This window comes from Rhinolophus hipposideros (assembly GCF_964194185.1).
Source record: "Rhinolophus hipposideros genome assembly, chromosome: 1".
Taxonomy (NCBI): domain Eukaryota; kingdom Metazoa; phylum Chordata; class Mammalia; order Chiroptera; family Rhinolophidae; genus Rhinolophus; species Rhinolophus hipposideros.
Genome location: NC_138047.1, coordinates 22,384,349 through 22,405,178, shown reverse-complemented (window position 1 = coordinate 22,405,178; position 20,830 = coordinate 22,384,349). Strand labels below are relative to the sequence as shown.

At 38.3% G+C, this 20,830-nt stretch overlaps 2 protein-coding genes and 1 long non-coding RNA gene across 8 annotated transcripts in view; 2 read left to right on the top strand and 1 right to left on the bottom strand.

Moving 5' to 3' along the window:
* Positions 1-10,804, top strand: part of OPTN (optineurin) — a 44,300-nt gene extending 33,496 nt beyond the window's left edge. For 5 of the 6 annotated variants that reach the window (XM_081039637.1, XM_081039636.1, XM_081039638.1 and 2 more), the window contains 3 exons: positions 3,694-3,824; positions 5,846-5,928; positions 9,847-10,804. In XM_081039637.1, coding sequence (XP_080895763.1) covers positions 3,694-3,824; positions 5,846-5,928; positions 9,847-9,974 — 342 coding nt within the window. In that variant the 3' untranslated portion in view covers positions 9,975-10,804. The remainder of the gene's footprint in view (positions 1-3,693; positions 3,825-5,845; positions 5,929-9,846) is intronic. The other variant, XM_081039641.1, reaches the window with a different exon arrangement.
* Positions 606-15,943, bottom strand: LOC308493679. The gene is made up of 4 exons (XR_013992755.1): positions 15,858-15,943; positions 3,848-4,010; positions 3,621-3,721; positions 606-3,073 (listed from the first exon to the last, which is right to left on the bottom strand). It is a non-coding gene; the product is annotated as an uncharacterized lncRNA (long non-coding RNA).
* Positions 15,944-16,073: 130 nt separating this feature from the next.
* The window catches only part of MCM10 (minichromosome maintenance 10 replication initiation factor), a 34,544-nt gene continuing 29,787 nt past the window's right edge, over positions 16,074-20,830 (top strand). The window contains exons 1-2 of the mRNA XM_081049443.1: positions 16,074-16,154; positions 18,026-18,111. Of these exons, the coding sequence (XP_080905569.1) occupies positions 18,105-18,111 (7 nt within the window). The 5' untranslated portion in view covers positions 16,074-16,154; positions 18,026-18,104. The remainder of the gene's footprint in view (positions 16,155-18,025; positions 18,112-20,830) is intronic.

Genomic DNA, 20,830 nt, shown 5'->3' with positions numbered 1-20,830 from the left:
ATGGGTCTATTTCTGGACTCTGTACTGTCCATTGGGCCTTCTGTATATCCTTGCTCTGGTACCATACTGTCTTGATACATTATAAAGCATCAAAAGTTTTGAATTTTGGTAGAATAAGTCTTCCTACCTCATTGACATTCTTCAACAGGACTTTAGATCTTCCTTCCCTTTTTCATATAAATTTTATAATCCACTTGGTATTTTCCATACACAGAAAAACCTACTGGGGTTTTGATTAGAAATAGATTAAATATATGTAAATGAATTTGGAAATAATTGATATCTTTACAACACTGGTTCTTTCAATCCATAAAATATGGCATATCTTCTTTAATTCTACTCAGTGATACTTTTAATCTTTTAGTAGAGATTTTGTTCTTTTACTATGATTATTCCTAGATAGTTTATATTTTGATGATACTATTATAAATAGCATTATTTTAAAACTTCATTTTCTAAGAGTTGCTGTTATATAGAAATACTTTATATGCAATAAACGTTCTCAATTCACGTTTTAATTCTAATAATATTTCTTAATTTTTTTTTAACTTTGTACATTAATTATATCATTTGAATAATGACAGGGTTTTGTTTTTGTTTTTTTTCCTTTCCAGTTCTTTCTACTTTCTATTTCTTTTTCTTGCCTTATTGCACTGGCTGGGACCCCAGTCCCATGTTATTAGCATATAACTATGGAAATGCCAGGCAGTCTTGCCTCTCCCAGTCTCAGAACCTATGCTTTCAACATTTCACTATTAAGTGTGTGATGTTTGCTATAGGCTTTTTGTAGACGTCACTTACCAGATTTATGAAATTTCCTTCTATCCTCGTTTGCCAAAAATTGTTATTTTGAGTGGATGTTAAATTTTGTTTAGGAAATGTTTTTGCTTCATATAATGATATAATTAGATCATTATATGCTTTTTTCCTTTAATTTACTAATATAAATCTCATTCATTTTTAAAATATTAAACTTTGCATTACTTATCTTGTCCTCTGTATATATTGCCAAATTTGGTTTGCTCATATTTTGCTTCGCATTTTTGTTTCTATATTTTTAAGATTGGCCTAGAATTTTCCTTTTGTTAATGTCCTTGTCAGGATTTGATATCAGGGTTAAGCTGGCCTCATAAAAACAAGTTAAGGTACATTTGTTTCTTCTTTTATTGTTCTGTGGGAGAATTGTATACAATTGGCTTATTGTGACTGTTTTAGCTCATTCTGATTACTGATCAGTGGAGCACTTCAAGGAGAGTTTATGAGTGAGAATACATCCTGCTTGAGATGTAAGATCACAAAAAAGGGGAGGGAAACCTTCTTTTTAAATAACTAAAGATCTCAGAAGTAGTTTTAGGTACTAGAATGTTTTTATTTCTGAATTATATAAATAATACTATTCGTCATACTATAACATTTTTAGACTATACAAAAATGTAGAAAGTGGAACTCTAACTCCTCCAAATTTCATATTGGTGAGTGTATAGTTAAGCTTCTTCTGTTTTTATTTTGTTTGTTTGCTTAATTAAAAATGGGATCACACGATACCTTTAATACTACAACATTTTTACTCATGATATGTCTTGGACGTATCTCCTTGTTATTACTCACAGCCATGTGTTATTTTGTTAATGGTTACACAGTGTTCTAAAGTGTGCATTACCATGATTTACCAGTCTCTACTGATAGACATCTAGGTTGTACCAATATTTTTGTTATCATCAACAATGATGAAATGAACATGTCTTTGTATGTATGTCTTTGTGCACTTGTGGACCCTGTAGTAAGACATAAAAGTAGAATGGTTCGGTCATTGGGTACGCCTGTTTTCAAGTCAAATAAGTATTATTACTAAGTTACCTTCCAAAAATGCACAACCAAAATTTTTCTCTTACCAAAAGTAGATGAGTGCTCCTATTTCCCCACATCTTCGCATCATTTTTCAAAATGTTTCCTAATCTGATAAACAGATTATTTTTAACAATGTCAATAGTTTATTATTCCCTACATTCATCTCATTTCCAGCTGCCCAGAGCAGCCAACCCAGGGAAATATGGAGGTGGTTGATTGGACTTAGGGCTTTAATTTTATTGCTACAGGAATAGAATCTCAACCTGCACTCTTCATAGCATTTCCTTTGTTTGGGGTACCTCATGATGCCATAGTTGTGTACTTCTGCCACATTCTGCATCTATAGTATGTCAGACAGTGTTCTCACTGCTGGGGGTATAGGAATGGGCAAAACAAAGACCCAGTTCTTACTGGCTCAAAGCTAATAAGGGATAGAAGTGAGACTCTGACTTGAATTTGGGTCTGACTCAAAAAACCCATGATCCATCAATGAAACCATAAAATATTGGACTACTTGCAAATGGCAAGAAGTCCCTTAAAACGATTTCTTTATTACATACATCTTTGTAACTACAATTGTGAATATTTAAAATTTTATCAATTTTATTTAGAGAAGTAATGGATTAAAATTTTTATCCAAGAACCACTACATTTGAAAAGAAAAACCTAATTTTAAATATAGAAAATTAAAAACTGGTATTGGAATAATGCTCAATTCACTATTAAGTAGTTCTTTTTTACAATTTTGTAACTGAAGAAATTGCTCTCATGGCATAATATTTATCAATTTCTAGGTAACAGATTATGCTCCAAACTTAGCAGCCAAAACAACAAGCATCTGTTATCTCACACACTTTCTATGGGTCAGGAGTGTAGGAGCAGCTTAGCAGGGTGATTCTGGCTCAGGGCCTCTCATGAGGCTGCATTCAAGACTAGAAGATCCATTTCCACGATGGTTCACATGGCTGTAGCGGGGAGGCCCACATATGAGTCTCTCCACATGGCTGCTTCAGCACCCTCATGATATGACAGCCACTAACTTCCCCAAGAGCAAGTGGTCCAGGAGAGAACAAGGCAGAAGCCAGAGCATCTTTTATGACCTACTCTCAGAAGCCGCACACCTAGTAGTTGCACAGGTTGGCCCTATTCATTTTGGGAGGGGACCACAGAGGTTAAGAATACCAAGAGGTGAGGATCACTGGAGCCATCTTGGAAGTTGGCAGCCCTGTGGGAAGAGACATGGAAGAGTCCGTGGTATGTGGGCTTCAAGTGAGTTCAAATGCCTATTTGACCATTTAACTAATTTCCCCAAGATTAAGTGCTATTAAACTTATAAATGTGAAATGAACATAGCAATTCTACATTCCCAGGATTTTTGATAAAGTGAAATAAGATAGTCAACATAGAACCTCGCACAGAATTCAATAAATAGCATCTACTTATTATTATTACTGTTTTAAATTTAGCTTAAGGCCAGCCTTCATAAATATACCTGACAGAAAAAATAAACCGTTTACTATCTTAAGCTAATCCAGAATATTTTTAAAAAGAGACCAGAGAATTTTACTGAATTGATAGAATGTACAGTACTTAAACCACCTATGTCAGCGTAATTGCCAGGTTCTAACCGTTTAAAGCACACACACACATGCACAACTTGTGTCTTCTACTCGAAGATAGTGGGAAAGTCATGGTCACTACACTGGTTTCTAGCAGGAACCTGCACCCGTCATTTACAAGGTGTATCTCAGGCTGCAGCCCTGCCTCTTCACCTCATCGCCAGGTGAGCTGTAGAGAATCCACGTCGCGTAGACAGTAACTTCTGTGTCTTTCTTCTTCAAACAGATGGAAGTTTACTGTTCGGACTTTCATGCTGAAAGAGCAGCAAGAGAAAAGATTCATGAAGAAAAGGAGCAACTGGCATTGCAGTTGGCAATTTTGCTGAAAGACAATAATGCTTTCGAAGATGAAGACAGGTAAGGTGAGGGGGAAGACTTACCACATTTCAGCGTGGGCTCTAGGAGACGTTGCCTAATCTGAGCTACACGTATAAGAGTCACTCTCCATCTACTTCGCTTGATTGTGTTCCTAACATTTAGTTTGAGTGACAAGGCTTGGCAGTGTCTTGTGGGAACATGATCAAGTCTTTGCTTTTAGATAAGCTATAAAAACATGACATTATGAATTTCGAAGTCATATCTTGCCATTGTCATGGATGAAATAGTCCTAACTCTTTAATTCTGCAATATGTCTTAAAAGAAAATCTGCTAAAATTACTTCTGTCTTTTAAATTTTCATTTTGAGAAAAATTTGAAATAGAAATAGAAATAGGAGAAGATTCTTGCAAACAGTGCCTCCAATAAGGGGCTAATATCCAAAATATACAAGGAGTTCATGAAGCTCAACAACAAAAAAACAACCCAATTGAAAAATGGGCAGAGGACCTGAAGAGACATTTCTCCAAAGAGGACATACAAATGGCAAATACACATATGAAAAAATGCTCAACATCACTAATCAGAGAAATGCAAATAAAAACCACAATGAGATATCACCTCACCCCAGTCAGAATGGCAACCATCAACAAGACAAATAGTAACAAGTGTTGGAGAGGCTGTGGAGAAAAAGGAACTCTCATACACTGTTGGTGGGAATGCAGACTGGTGCAGCCGCTATGGAAGGCAGTGTGGAGGTTCCTCAAAAAATTACGAATAGAATTACCATATGACCCAGCAATCCCTCTCCTGGGTATCTACCCAAAAAATTTGAAAACATTTATCCATAAAGACACGTGTACTCCAATATTCATTGCAGCTTTGTTTATGGTGGCCAAGACATGGAAACAACCAAAATGTCCTTGGTTAGATGAATGGATAAAGAAGTTGTGGTATATATACACAATGGAATACTATTCGGTGGTAAGAAAAGATGACATAGGCACATTTGTGACAACATGGACGGATCTTGAGAGTATAATGCTAAGCGAAATAAGTCAGACAGAAAAAGCAGAGAACCCTATGATTTCACTGATATGTGATATATAAACCAAAAACAACAAAAGAACAAGACAAACAAATGAGAAACAAAAACTCATAGACACAGACAATAGTTTAGTGGTTACCAGAGGGTGAGGAGGGTGGGGGGAGGGAGATGAGGGTTAAGGGGGATCAAATATATGGTGATGGAAGGAGAACTGACTCTGGGTGGTGAACACACAATGGGATTTATAGATGATGTAATACAGAATTGTACACCTGAAATCTATGTAATTTCACTAACAATTGTCACCCCAATAAATTAAAAAATTTAAAAAAGAAAAAAAAGAAAGAGAAATAGAAAAATATAAATGAAATACACACCAATGTATCCCATCCAGAACTGACAGTTATTTACTTAAAGTATATTTTTATTAAAAAAGGAGTTATAGATGAAGTTGAAGTCTTTTCGTTTCCCATCCCTCATATATTCCTCTCTTCCCTTTCCCATAATGCCTGGAATTTGTTGGGCAGCATCCCCATCTGTTGTATACTTTTACATATATACACATCTATGTAATATCTTAAATCAAGATCATACTGATTTCTGTGCACTTAAGTTACAAAATGATCACTGTAAGTATTGTTTTGCAACTAACTTTACATAATGTTGTGATTGTGAATTCTGTTATGTATACTCGTGCAGATTTAATTCATTCTGTTTAATTGCTCTGTAGTGTCTTGTTAGAAATATGCCACTTTGTCTAATCCATTCCCCTATCAATGGACAGTTTGGTTGTTTCCTAACAGATTTTTTAGATCTTAATTGTTATTTACTTTTACTATATTATGTCCTAGTGCCAATAATATTTATAATGCAAGTTAATCTAAAGTTCTGGTTTCTGTGCACCTCGGCCTTATAGTTCAGCTCTTTTTTTCCCTCATACTTCTGTTGAATGTCTGCTTAACATTGTCATATTTCAGAGTTTTAGACTATCATAGACTGTTGCTTTTAATCCCAGTAGGCAGTCTTTGATGGAAATGCAGAGCCGTCATGGGGCGAGAACCAGTGACCCCGACCAGCAGGCTTACCTTGTTCAAAGAGGTAAGTCATGTGTGATTCTAGGTTTTCGAAGTAGATGCTTGAAAAAAAATTCCACTACATCCTATATAAGGGATTCCAAATCAAGCTGCCAAAAATATAACACCCATCAGTCTTACTTCCACAGTACACTGATCTGCATACATTACCTAAAGAATCCAGACCAGACTCTTCACGCCGGCACTAAGGCCTGCCATAGCCAAACTTTTACGCCTTCTGTCACTCAATTTCCCCACAGAAATTAGTCACTGGAATGACTCCTTGTTCCTGGCACTTGCCTTATGCTTGTACACCTGTATGTACTTGCCTCTCACCTACGTGCCCTTCCCTCACTCACATCCTTGTTTTCCCCAATCTTTCCAATGAACTCTTACCCATCTGTAAAACCCATTTCAAATACCATATCTGTGAATCCAACAGAATGTGACCTCTCCCTCCTGAATTTCCAAAGCACTTTATTCCTGTTTTAGTACTACCTGCTATTTATATTATAATTACTTACATATTCTAAATGTGCATTTAAGTCTCTTTTAAATAAGCTCCCTCAGAGCTTGTATCTTCACCGACTACCTGGTGTTATGCACATAATAATGTTACCATTTACTGAGAGTTTACTAAGCGTGGCCTGCGTGCCCGCTGTGCTGATCACTTCATACACATTATTTCACGTGATCCTCACAAAAGTCCATCAGGTAAATGTTGTATTACCACCATCTTCCAGAAGACAAGGTTAAATAACTCAGGACCACAAAGCTAGTTACAGGCAGAACTGGACATGGAATCCAAGCCTATCTGACCCTTAAGTACTACACAGTATTTCATGGAATAGATTGTCACTTAATTATGTACTACATCCAGATTTTAATTTCCAGAGTGAAATTGATTATGACACTACTTAAAAGTATTGTGCTGTGTTTATTATATGGTTTTAATATGCTAGTAATAATGTTCTGTAAATTATAATAAATCACTGTCTTAATAGTACTGAAAGGGAAGTGTTATCCTTGATACTAGATATGAAAATAAAAAAACAAAACTCAAAAGATCAAAGACTGATGTGGCAAGAATAAAAGTTAACAGCAATGCCAGAAAAAAAATTCTGGGTTTCGGATGCCATCCTGAATGTCATGTAAAACTGGATCTTTAATTTTTTTATAATGCTGGACCAGTCTAAGTCCCTTCCACATACCAACTGACTATTGAAATGGAACTACATCACAATGTTATCAGTAGCAAGGAAATAATATTAATATGTATAGTTAACTGTTAAATCTTGGGGAAATTTCTCTAAGTATCCCTTTTACCTCCCATCTCCTCTAGTGCCCCCACCAAAGTTCTTTTACAGGGAAAAAATAGGCTAAAGTAAATATTAGAGATAGTAATTCAGGCTACAAGTAAACATAGTATTCATGGGACATACGCAGCGGTAGCAGCCTAGGAACTGATATAAATGTTAGCCTCAGGTATTTTTTAGCATCAACAGTAAAGCTACATTCTTCTCTGCATATACCCACTTGAGCACTGCCATGCATTTTCTGTAAACTGATTTTAAATTCCCTGGGAAGATCAATACACCTCATATCTAGAAGGATCTATACAATTGTCTTGGGTCAAAAAGGGCAATCTCTTGTACCTGGATTTGTTAGGGGAAGATTTTCCCTCATCATAACTATATAAGGCAATGTGTTTGTCTTTTCTGGGTAGACTCAGTAATGAATTTTTTTTTAAAGGAAGGGAATTGATATTTCAAAGACCAATTTGTTCTAACTAGCATTTTAATTTTAGTTTTTCTGCCAGATATGTTGAATGTAGAAATTTACACATTTTCATTCATTGCTACATAATTTGGTTCTTCTGGAGTATTTTTATCCTGTAACTATTAGATTACAGCTATGAAAATAAACACAACTGTTAAATGAAAAAAAAAAAATAACTATATAAGGCAAATGCCTATTTACATTAAAAGGAAAAAGGACTGGTCAAAGACTCTTTGACTTATATTTATAATCTAAAAATCATCACAAAGTGCAAATTTATTCATAATTATCCTGATAAGCTTTTTTGTCTTATAAAAAAACAATATTTCAGAGACTATCTTAAGATTTTTTTCTTTTATTTTTCTAACAAAGCTGCCTTAAGCCAGAGCCCCTCTCGATGTATTTCGTCATCGTTGTCATCAGTAGCCATCTAAGAGTCTACCCTGGTCTAAGACACTTGGCTCAGCACAGGGGACCAAATGGGCATTAGGCATGGTCAGATCTGTGAAGGCTTTGAAGCTAGGATTTAGACAAGTATGGTGTGAGAATAAAAGGGCAAAGGTGGAAATGAGTGTGGTGTGTTAACAATGAAAACTGACTAAGCTTATTTTATAGTGAAGAGCCAGGAGAGTAGAGGGAATCTGTTAGCCGACTGATACAGCAGCCCCAGTCAGAGTCTTGAAACCTAGACCAGGACAAAAAGAAAGGTACAAATGGATGCAATAGAGTTTAAAATGAAGAATCAACAGTGCCTGGTGGGTTGCTGGTTGTCATCTAGAGAAGGGTTTGGCAAATTGCAGGCCATAGGACAAATCTGGCTTGTTACCTGTTTTTATAAATAAAGTTTTATTGGAACATAGTTATGCCCTTTTGTTGACATAGTGTCATAGGGCTTCTTTCAGACTACAATGGCAGGGTTGAATAGTTGTGACAGAAATTATATGACCTGCAAAGACTGAAATATTTACTCTCTGGTCCTTTACAGAAAAAGTTTATTGACCCCTAATCTAGAACAACGAAACCATTAGAAAGCTCCCTTAATCAGAAATCATGCCTTGTGATCACTCTTTCTGTTCAAGGGTGCTTCCAAAATTTGCCAAACACAAACTATCTGTAATAGTCTCACATATTATTCAATTCATATAATATGTTCAAAATCAAATAACCATGTTAAAGGTTATCTCTACTGTCATCCTCCAAAAACAAGCACTTTGGGGGCTGAATGAGTCTGGAGACCTGGGAGGAGACTCTAAAAAACCACAGTGGCTGGCTTCCATCCAGACATGTCAGATCAGGGAGTTGCCCCAGGAGTCCAAAGTCATTTCCAGCATCTGTCACCATTTGCACATGTGAGACCCCCCTAGAGTCAAGGCTTAATTCGAGCTTTCATTTAGACTTGAACCTCGGTCCAACTCCAAAATCGGGGGAAATGCAGGATTCATCCTTCAATTCTTTTTCCTCACTTAGTTTGCCTGGACGACCCTTATACGTTCTTAAGTCTCCTCTCAAGTGGAATTGGTCTCGTTCAGGGGGGCTGTCTGCACAGAGCCGGGTGCCTTTCTCTGTCCTGTCACTCCACCACCTTGTGCGTGACACAGCCATGCACTTCCCTCATGCACTGCGCCGTCACTTTTCTTGTTTGACACCCCATTGTGTCTGTATTCTTCTTTTCCACTTCACAGGGTGCTCAGAATTACCTGCTGAATGAACGTAATCATTGTCCCTGAGCATCGTACCCTGAGCAGGTACATACTGTTCTAGGATCCCACCTCTCCATGCTACCTCTGCTCATGATTTTCCCGATATTCTCGCCTCCTCTTTAGCTTATACCCTCATCTACCTTTTACCTTCTCTCAAATATTCTGGTTTCTACTAGAACATGTTTTGCCCTGTCTCTAGAAGTGAAACCACATATTTTCACATCCTAGAACCTAAAAGAGAGCCTAAGTCCTAAAATAATAGGGAAATGGGTACTATTTTTGGAGACACCCGCTCTGTGTGTTAAAGTTAAAGACAGAAATAACCTGGATTCACTTCCCCCTAGGTATTGATTACAAAGTTTAACTGATGTTAAAATTAACCGTCTGTTATTCAAATTAATCAAACAAAACTGTTTACAACATGGAAGGAATGGAGTAACATTTCATTTAATGCTTGTTCCCAGGAGCTGAGGATAGGAACAGGCGGCAACAGCAACAACAGAACATGCCGATTCATTCTTGCCCCAAATGTGGAGAACTTCTGCCTGACATAGATACATTACAGATTCACGTCATGGACTGCATCATTTAAGTGCCGACATTTCACCTCCCCACTGTTGGTCAATGTCAGATTTTTTCCTCCAAGAGTTGTACTTTTGTGTTATTTGTTTTCACTTAAATATTTTTGCTCATTATGTTTGTTTTAGGAGACAGAAAATTGGTATGTTCCATGTAGGACATTTTTTGTGTATTTCTATAAACTCGCACAGTAGAATCCTTAACATGCCACTCTCCTGATAATAGAGTCTTTTTTTTTTAATGTTCAGTTTATGTGAACACTGACTGTTCATGTAGTTAATTAGTGTGTGACATCATGGGATGGAGTAAATGTAATTAAATGGAAGATGCCGCACTTATAAACCTTAAGAACCTTTTAAGGAGGCAGGAAAAATGAAGTGGTCACAGATTTCATAAAGAAAAATGTCTTCAAAATATTTCTGAAATACATTGTTATTTTTCTTCGTTCATTTAAGACAAATCTGTTTGGGGCTGTGTGCATATGTGTATGTTGTAGTTTTACTGCAGCCACAGTAATTGTACTAAAGTTAGGAATGAGGTGGCTCTTTTCATGTGAGCACTGTGAGCTTTTACTTGATTGTCAGGACAAAGGGAAAAAATATTGGCACACATGAAGTAGATAAATTAAGTGCATTGGATTTGACATAACCATTCAGAGGACAAAGAAGTTATCTTTGTTCTTTCATTGTGCTGTAGGTATGTGGGCTGGTACAATAGAGAGTTTATTCATTTCTAAAAAGTACAGCTATTTATTCATTTTCTTCCTGAATCAGACTCTATATTCATAATCACAAAAATAGTTATTGCAAAATAAAATTTTGCTTTTGAGTCTTTCATACTATTCATATGTGACTGGCTAATTTCATAGAATGTATTTTCTGGATTCAGCTTCATGTAAGCTTATTACTTAATTTAGATCTGCTTTGTTAATTCTAATGACTAAGAGCAAATTCTTTACTAGAGAACCGTAGGTGCTGTTTGAATTAGAAATTGTTCTTGCCAAGGAGGTGAAAAGATAGGCTATGCCATATTTTATAAACCTACAGTTTACTGAGATTAGCTAATAGTGGGTCGGCCATAACACTAAACAATGATCTTATGCATCTGGATCCTATAACGTGTAAGAGAAAATTAAAACATCTCTTCTATTTGGCTATGTCCTAAGAATCTCTCCTAGATGAACTTGATGTAATGCACACTCACACACACACACGTGGAATCAAACAGGAATCAAAATATGTCTTCATTAGCCCTAAATATATAATCGAAATATCTAAATATATAATATAATCTAAAATCCAAATATGTAATAATATATAATCAAAATACAAAATATATCTTCATTAGTCCTATAAAATGAAATAGGTATAAATCTAATACAATGTGTACAAGAGCTGATGAAAGAACTCAAAGAACTAAGGAAATGGGGAGATATTCCACATGCATGTATAGTGAGACTCAATATTGTCAAGATGTCAGTTCTTCCCAACCTGATCTATAGATTCAATGTAATCTCAATCAAAATCCCAACGAGTTATTTTGCAGATATCAACTGATTCTAAAATTTATAGAGAGAGAGGCCAAAGACCCCGAATGACCAACACAGTATCGCAGGAGAAGAACCAAATTGGAGGACACTGCACGACTTTAAGAATTACAATAAAGCTATAGTAATCAAGACTGTGGTGTTGGTGAAAGAATAGGCAGATATATCAATGGAACAGAAAAGAGAGCCCAGAAATAGACCCCGATAGTCAACTGGTCTTTGACAAAGGAGAAAAAGACAATTAAATGAAGAAAGATAGTATTCTTAACAAATGGTGTTGGAACAACTGGACATCCACGTGCAAAAAAAAAAATTGAATCTAGATAGAGACCTTACACCTTAAACAAAAGCTAACTCAAGCCACAGACTGGGAATAAATCTTTACAAAACAGATATCTGATGGACTAGTACCCAAAATATACAAAGAAATCTCAAAACTCAACAGTAAGAAAATAACACAATTTAAAAATGGGCAAAAGATAACTGAGACCTCACCAAAGAAAATATACAAATGGCAAATAAGCATAGGAAAAGATGGTCCACATTATATGTCATTAGGGAAATGTGAATTAAAATGAGATACCACCACATACATATTAAATGGCTAAACTCGAACACAATAACACCAAATGCTGACGAGGACATGGAACAGGGACTCTATAGTTTATTGCGGGTGGACATGCAAAATAGTACTTTGGAAGACAGTTTGACAGTTTCTTGCAAAACCAAGCATGCAATCCTTGACGTTTACCCAAATGAACTGAAAACTTATGTCCACACAAAACCTGCACATAAATGTTTTTAACAGCTTTATTCATAATTGCCAAAACTTGGAAGCAGCCAAGATGTCCTTCAGTAGGTAAATGGATAAACTGGTACATTCAGATAATGGAATATTATTTAGTACTGAAAAGGAATGGGCTATCAAACCGCAAAAATACATGGGTGAACCTTAAATACATATTGCTGAGTGAAAGAAGCTAAGCTGAAAAGGCTACATACTGTATGATTCCAACTATATGACATTCTGGAAAAGGCAAAACTATGGAGACAGTAAAAGTATTAGTGGATGCCAGGAGTTTGTGGGGAAGGAGAGAAGAATAGGTAAAAGCACAGAATTTTTAGGGCAGTGAAACTATTCTGCATGATACTGTTATTGTGGATACATTTGTCAAAACCCATTGAGTGTATAATATAAAGAGTGAACCCTAATGTAAACTATGGACTTCAGTTTATAATAATGTATCAATATTGGCCCATCAAGTGTAACAAATGTCCCATAGTAATGCAAGATGTTACAATAGGGGGAATTGTGTCTGGAAGGGGCTTTATGGGAACTCTGTTCTTTACACTGAATTTTTCTGTAATCCTATAATCTGCTCTAAAAGATAAAGTCTATTATTTTCTAAAAAAATAAGAAAAATAACAACTTTGAACTCTAATATTTAATATGAACGTACATAAAATTTATTGCGTATACCCTATTCTTGTGAAGATTGGCTAGCACTTCCAGTTGACCCCATAATGAAAGTGCTAACTTGGAATTGACTTTAGTGAAATATCAAATTTATTATGCCATCATTAACTTAATAGAGGAAAGCTGATATAGCAGCTAGTTAAGTGTATGAACCAATATTCAAATAATTTAGTGGAACAACAAAAGGTACCCAAATTGCTTTGCTATGAAAGGCAAATAAAAAGTAGAGGTAATTTAACGATCTTCTTTGGCTCCCTTTGACTTACATAGTTGATCATTTATTTATTGAAATAATATTATGTACTCTTGCTATGAAAATTTAGTCATTGCTGAGTAATTTAAGTTTTATCTTTTCTAGCTAAGTAATTGCAAAGACATGAACTATAATACAAAAAGTATTGATTCAGGAACCCTCAATTAGTAGACAGATTTATGTAGCAATTTTGTCCTTTAAATATATGGAGCCATGATTATGGGTAGTTATTTCACATATTTAATATATATATTGGTTATTACCCAGCAAAACCAAGAAGGAATGTGTTGAACATTCTAAGTGAGTTCATTGAAACCACCAAGGCTAGAGTTTTTTATTGGCTTCCCTTCAGAAAACACCAGTTGAGGTAACTAGATGGAGGAAAATAATTCTGCTGTTTCAACCTTTAGATTGGTTGAAAATAGACATTTATTTGGGCAGTAAAGACAATATTCTGTTATGAAAAATCAAGGAGCTTGGGTTTTCCTCATTCTCAGAAGGGCCACTGATCTCTAAGTAGAGGGTTGCCTCTGAGCAGGGATCACATTTTTCTTAGTACAGGGTCCTTGTCCAGTAGTTGAAAAAATTCAAGTTTGGGATAAGATTCTAGAGAGTTCCTGCACCATGGAACATGGAAGGTGTAAAGGCAGGTGTAAACAAACATATCTGTGGTGTGTGTTTAGTGGGGTGGATGGGGGGAGCTGTGGAAACCATCTATTTCTCCCAGTAGGTCTGGTTTTCTGATTTTGAATAACATTGCTTCCTGCTGGGGCTAAGGATGGAAGAATTGATTTAAGCATCTGGTGTATTAACCAGGTAAACATACTCAAATATTCTGCTTTTACAGACTTTAGAGAACTCAACTGCATTCACTAAACCTATACCTGAAGCCCCGATATGTCCCCATCTTCAACCACAATCCTAAAGGTACCTGCTGAAATTTCCACAGCATCCCCTCAGCCTGAACTCATCATCTCTCCTCTGTCGAAAACAAGCTCCTCCTTTAGACTTCTAGTCCATTTCTATAATTCTGCCAGTCTCCCAGGTATTGCCAATATGGCCATTGTCGTCTCCTTTTCCCACCAAAGGTAACTTTTCTTTGGGCAGTTTCCAAAGCAGATAGGTTTTCCTTCAGAATGTATTTCCTATTTGTCCCTTCCCTTCAACTTTTATAGTCTGGGACTGTCATAATTTTCTATTGAGATTCTCTGCCTCCAGTTTCTGGGATATTCAGTTGCTGTGCACCTATCTTTATTAACTTAATGTCCCTAAACAATGCCTTACTACTTATAAAGTAGTAAGAATATAAGTTGATACACATTTAATGCTTACGTGTGCTGAGCACACTATGCATATTTTCAAGTTTTTCTCATTAATCTTCACAATGCCCTATGAAATAACTATTACTGTCCATTTTTCAGGTGAGTAAGTTGAGGCACTGAGAGGTTAGGCAATTTACTCAAGGTTGCACAGTTATCGTGTTTCCCCCAAAATAAGACTGGGACGTATATTAAGGTTTGCTCCAAAAGACACATTAGGGCTTATTTTCAGGGAATGTCATCCCGAAAAATCATGTTAGGGCTTCTTTTCCAGTTAGGTCTTATTTTCGGGGAAACACGGTAGTATGTGGCAGTGAAAAATCTTGCAGTCTCAACTCCAGAGTCTAAGCACTTGACGACACCTTTCCTCTATACATCTGCCTTCCTCCCCCACCCGCTGTAACACGGTCTTTTCATGCTTACCGAAGTTGTTGCCCTCGAGTCCATCATCTTCCATACAATTCGTTTTACCTACTTTTTTTAATGTTTCTACCTTGTCTCCTGTTATCGCCTCTCCAGCAAGATTGGCGCTCATTAGTAGTTACCTTATGTTACTCATACGTCACATCTCCCAAATTAGACAGTAAATTCCTAGAATGCGGACCAAGTCTTTGTTCCTGCTATATCTGAGGTAATAGAAAACGAGGCTCAGGATTGGATGACATGGTCCCGGAGAATGTGAGGAATTGAGCTCCGACCTCATGTAAAAATACCATACAGTGCTCCAATGTTCGTTGCAGCTTTGTTTACGGTGGCCAAGACATGGAAACAACCAAAACGTCCTTTGATAGATGAATGGATAAAGAAGTTGTGGTATATATACACAGTGGAATACTATTCGGCGGTAAGAAAAGATGAAATAGGACCATTAGTGACAACGTGGATGGATCTTGAGAGTATAATGCTAAGCGAAATAAGTCAGACAGAAAAAGCAGAGAACCCTAGGATTTCACTGATATGTGGTATATAAACCAAAAACAACAAAAGAACAAGACAAACAAATGAGAAACAAAAACTCATAGATACAGACAATAATTTAGTGGTTACCAGAGGGTAAGGGGGGAGGGGGGAGGGAGATGAGGGTAAGGGGGATCAAATATGTGGTGATGGAAGGAGAACTGACTCTGGGGTGGTGATCACACAATGGGATTTACAGATGATGTAATACAGAATTGTACACCTGAAATCTATGTAGTTTTACTAACAATTGTCACCCCAATAAATAAATAAATTAATTAATTAATTAATCAAAAGAAAATAAGACAGCAATAAAAAAAAAAATACCATACAGGAATACTCACAGTTCCAGGCGCTGGAGGGCGCCAGAACATTTTTATCTCTACCTAAAGGAGCCTCAAGATTTGCCAACCGGAAGTTCCCTTGCCCCAACAAAGAGGGCGCCCGGTCACGTGAACCAATCAGATTGCTCTACGAAAGGCGTGTATCGCGCCCTCTCTCAAAGGTCGATTCCTCCTCGACCTCTGACGTAGCCAATCAGCGCGACGCCAAGCCGGCGTGCGTCAACGTCAGAGCCGGAGGTGGAGGCAACTTGGAATTTTGGCGCGTCTCGTAGTAGAAACCGGAGGGTGCTGAGCCGGGTAAGACGTGGCGTCTGGGTGTGTGTGTGGCCCTTGGGAGGCTCGGGAGAGCGGGCGCCCCCCGCACCTGCGGGAGAGGTTAGAGAGCGAGAGGCGCGGGAGCCGCGGGAGCTGCGGGCGCCCGGGTGGGCGACGCGGGAAGCCGGGGTGGCCTCGGGCGAGCGCCAGGCTGTCGCCACCGGGAGGTTCGAGGGCTAAGGAGTTGCGGCCACTGCTGAAATTCATCGTGAGGTGCCGTGTACCCTATTTAAGGGACCATGTTTTCTCTTGTTGAAAGTAGCCATTTTAAAACGATGGTCAAACGCATGCCTTTTGGACTTCTTTTAGTCATTCATTTTCTAAGTCACGATTTACTAATAATTATGGAATACCTGCGATGTACGGGACTCCAAACACACAGTACTTCTGCCCTCCCTGTGAAGCGTGCGTCTAAAGAGGGTAACAGAGCGGTGGCCGGTTGGCTCAGATGGTCGGAGAGTGGTGCTCATAACGCCCGGTTTCCGGTTCCATCCCCGAAGGGGCCACTGCGAGCTGCGCCTTCCTTAAATAAATACATACATACATATCTACAGAGAGGGAGAGAGAGATCGATAAAGAGGATAACAGATAACGAGCAAGTGTACGATGGTGGAATGAAAAGGGTAAGAGGGCCGGGTGTCCGCGGGACCTCGCCAGGTAGACAGAGTGGTCTGGAAAGGCTCAGACAAATGGACAGTTAAGCGGAGACTGAAGGGTGAGAAGGAGCTAGGCAAGAACTTTTCCAAGTGCCTGAGGCTGAGGGTACTTAGTGCGTCCAGGAAGTTGAATGCAGGCGGCTAATCTTGGTGAAATGTGTCTGGACGGTGGGTGGCGTTGGGTGGAGTGAATGCACCGAAAAAGATGGGGAAGTAGAAGTAGGCAAGAGAGAGGGTACCCATCATTGCCTCATAGGCTTTGACACGTTTGTTCTATGGGCGATGGAAAAATCATTAAAGAGTTTTTATGAAAGGAAAACTATGATCAGATTTATGTTTCTAAAAGATTACTAGGGAAAGAAAAGAGTGCTGTCGCCGTTGTGTGGGGAATAGATTACGCAGAGCCAAAGAGACCAATACGGGAAGCAAGTGCAGTCGTCCAATTAAAAGATTGACGGCAGCTTGGACGAGGCTTTTGGCGGTAAAGCTGGGGAGAAGTGGAGATTTGAACAATATTGTGGAGATGGAACCCACAGCACTTGTCTGTTGGCCCTAAATGTGAGGATGAGGAAGTGCATGTGTTTGTTTGGGCAGAAAGGGTGGTTGGTTATAGAAATGAACAAGTTTCCTCCTCCTTAACCCTCAAGGAGCTTACAGTCCAGCAGATTCCCCAATAGATAGATAACACAGTCATACTCTAAACCATTTGTCTCATCCATGTGGTCTAGCATCACACAAATTCTGTACCTCACCCAAGTTTCTATAACCATAGTTTGAAGACAAGAAAAAGAGGGCTGTTTCCATACCACCGTGTTGCCCTGAAAATAAGACCTGGCCGGACCATCAGCTCTAAATGCATCTTTTGGAGCAAAAATTAATATAAGACCCGGTCTTATTTTACTATACTATAAGACCGGGTCTTATATAATATAATATAATGTAATGTAATATAATACTGGGTCTTATATTAATTTTTGCTCCAAAAGATGCATTAGAGCTGATTGTCCAGCTAGGTCTTATTTTTGGGGAAACAGACTAGGAGGAAAATGGTGTTGGCGGTGGGGGTGAGAAATGGTCAGGTTCTGGATAAATCCTACAGTTAGAGCCCCTAGGATATGCAGGATTCTGGAATTTTTGAATGAGCAGTGTGAGAGCCAGAGAATCAAGAGTGACTTTTCTAATGATGATTTCACACAGCTGAGATTCTGCATTACTGCTGTCTCCTGGGCTCCTGATCCTGCTTCAAAGTTCTTTCTCACCACTGTTCCTAAACAGCATGGATGGTAAGTCTTGGCACTTTTTTCAATTTTTCTTTGTTTTTGGAAAACTACCCTTTTGTGCGTGGATTTGTTATTCTATTTGCAAAATGGTGAAATAGCTACTACCTCCTTCTCAAGTATTGTGTGAGTGGTTCAGTCAGTATATGCTAGTTGTTTTAAGCAGGAGGGATTTGAGACACCTGGCAGCAGTGATTATCTTTCATGGTCAGGATAGTTGGCATGTACTTACAATACAATGCGCCAAACACTGCTCTGCAATTCTTAATCATATTAACTGACTTAATCCTCGTGGCAACCGTGTTTTATAGACAGAAAGACTGATGTTCAGGAACTTGTCACAGGTGAAACTGTCAGAGGAGGGATTGGAACTGAGGCAAGTCTGACTTCAGAGTTCACATTTGATATTGAAATCTGCTAAAGTGGTTTTCATCTCGCTTTGACTTAAATTCTTATAGTCCTTTCTAGTTTCGTTCATTTTGCAGGGATGTGTGCAAAATAGTTACCCAGTAAAGAGATGTTGCTCTAATTAGCAGAGCTTAGCCAAGGAGCAGCACAAAACTGATTGTGATGGCTGTGAAAAGACAGTAACAAGTAAAATGGATTATTTTTCTTCTTGTGTAATTGAGTTCATGTCTGAAACTGTATTTTTTTAAATCCAAGTTTATTATACTTGCCCTTTAAAAAATAGTAGGACTAAATGTTGAAATTCATCACACTGATAATATGTGAAATTGATTACACTTTTGGTATAATAGTTTCCTGTTTCCTAAAAATCATCAAATTACCTACAGTGCACTTTATGTAATAAAGTACAACTTTTTGCTATGAGATGGTCATGAAAATAAGTGGTGAATGGGTATGTGTTCTCTAAGAAATTGTATCTAGTACAGTCCCATTTGGTTGGCATGGCTTCACAATTTGATCCTGTGTAGATGAAATCAAATTTCCTGGTGCTGGAGATACACCGTTGAACAATTTTCTGCTTACATTAGTGTAGGGAGAGCAAGTAATAACAAACAGATAAAGAGGAAAGTATCTGGTAATCGGTAAGATGGGAGACACTGGAATGAGTCTGTATGCTAAGAGAAATGCTCCAGAAAATAGAAAATTTGTAATTGGGGGAGAGAGAGCGAGCTGGTGGTTATAGGATGAAGTCCTTGAGAAGCTGAGAGGAATGTGATTTAGCTTCTAGTTAATAAATGGAGGAATTGGCCATAAATAGAACCAGATACTTCATCCATTGTAATAGGAGGGAGAGCAGAGAATGGATGTTCAGATTTGGTAGTGAACAGTGATGAAGTCCAGTTGCTTCCTTTTTCTTTTGGTAAAATGTGAGACAAGATAATCAGCTAAGAGTAAAGAGGGAGGAGAGACTGAAGTGGTTAGAGATAGGTAAGCAAATGTATTTGGGAAGTGTGGGAATTTTAAAGCACTACTGAATGCCTGTTCTGGAGCTGGTATGTATTTAAAGTTAAGCCAACCAGTATGTTGGTCTTTCTCCAGGAAAGATCACCAGTTTGGTTTCAGGCGTGGAGGTGGTGGCCTTGGAGGTGGGGTTAAGATTTTGTCAAGGTCAACATTTATAAAATTTTGGAAATTTCATGAGGACAGAAGTTTATAGAAAATAGAGTGAATTATGAATGATAAAATTGGCTATAAGATGAATATAGAAGAAATAATGCATTCATGGAGTGGGATAAGACCGAGTGCAGCCAGCACTTCCTTTGGTTATCACAGACCTTTAAAACTGAGTTAGACCTGAGGAATAATTTTTGTATCACTTTGTACCTATTTTTTATTCATTCTATATTTATTTAATAACACATGCCACTATAAAAAATGTTTTTGTCAAGGAACATGAGGATATGAGAGAGAAGCAGGGAGTGAACAGTTATTAGAAGACAATGATTATAATGCTGGAACGTGGATCCAGAGTGAGGACATGCGGGATGGAGGGTGAGGGGGTGGGGAAATGTTGTATGAGGCGCATGGATTGGACTTGTTCATAACGTGGTAACAAGCTGCGGGCGAAGACCAAAGGGAGGGGGATCAGAGTGGGATGCTCGACATCAAGAGCTCAGGTAAGATGTGCCTTTGCTGTCCTAACACGGAATGGCCTTGGGAGTAGGTGGCTAAGATGCGAGCGGAACAAGATCAGTGAAGGTGAGGCGGTCAAGAGACTGAGAGACCACGACCTGGAATGGTGACAGTGGTGGAGGGGAGGTGACAGTGATAGAGACGGAGGGGAGGTGACAGTGATGGAAGGGAGGTGACAGTGATAGAGATGGAGGGGAGGTGACAGTGGTAGTGGGAGGGGAGATGACAGTGATTGTAGGAGGGGTGGTGACAGTGGTAGAGGGATAGGAGGTGACAGTGGTAGTGGGAGGGGAGTAGGGCGGCATCCAGGGAAGACAACAGATGATAGCAGCCAGAAGGGCTTCTTGATGAAAACAATCTGATGTCCTGATGGGCTTGAAGAAAGGTTAATGGTTCCAAAGTGACAGGGAGAAGCAGGAAGACATCAGAGTCCTGGAGTTGGTTACCAAATATTTGTTGCATGCCTGGTGCATGCTGAGCACTCTTCTAGCATTTGCAATATGAGGTTGAACAAATTCCACTCAAGAGGTTCTCAGGGGCAGCCAGATTTCTGTTGTAAGAGCCCCTGAGGTAGGGAAACCTGCTGGTAGTAAATTCTGAGTTTCAGAGAGTTTGGGAGTAAGGA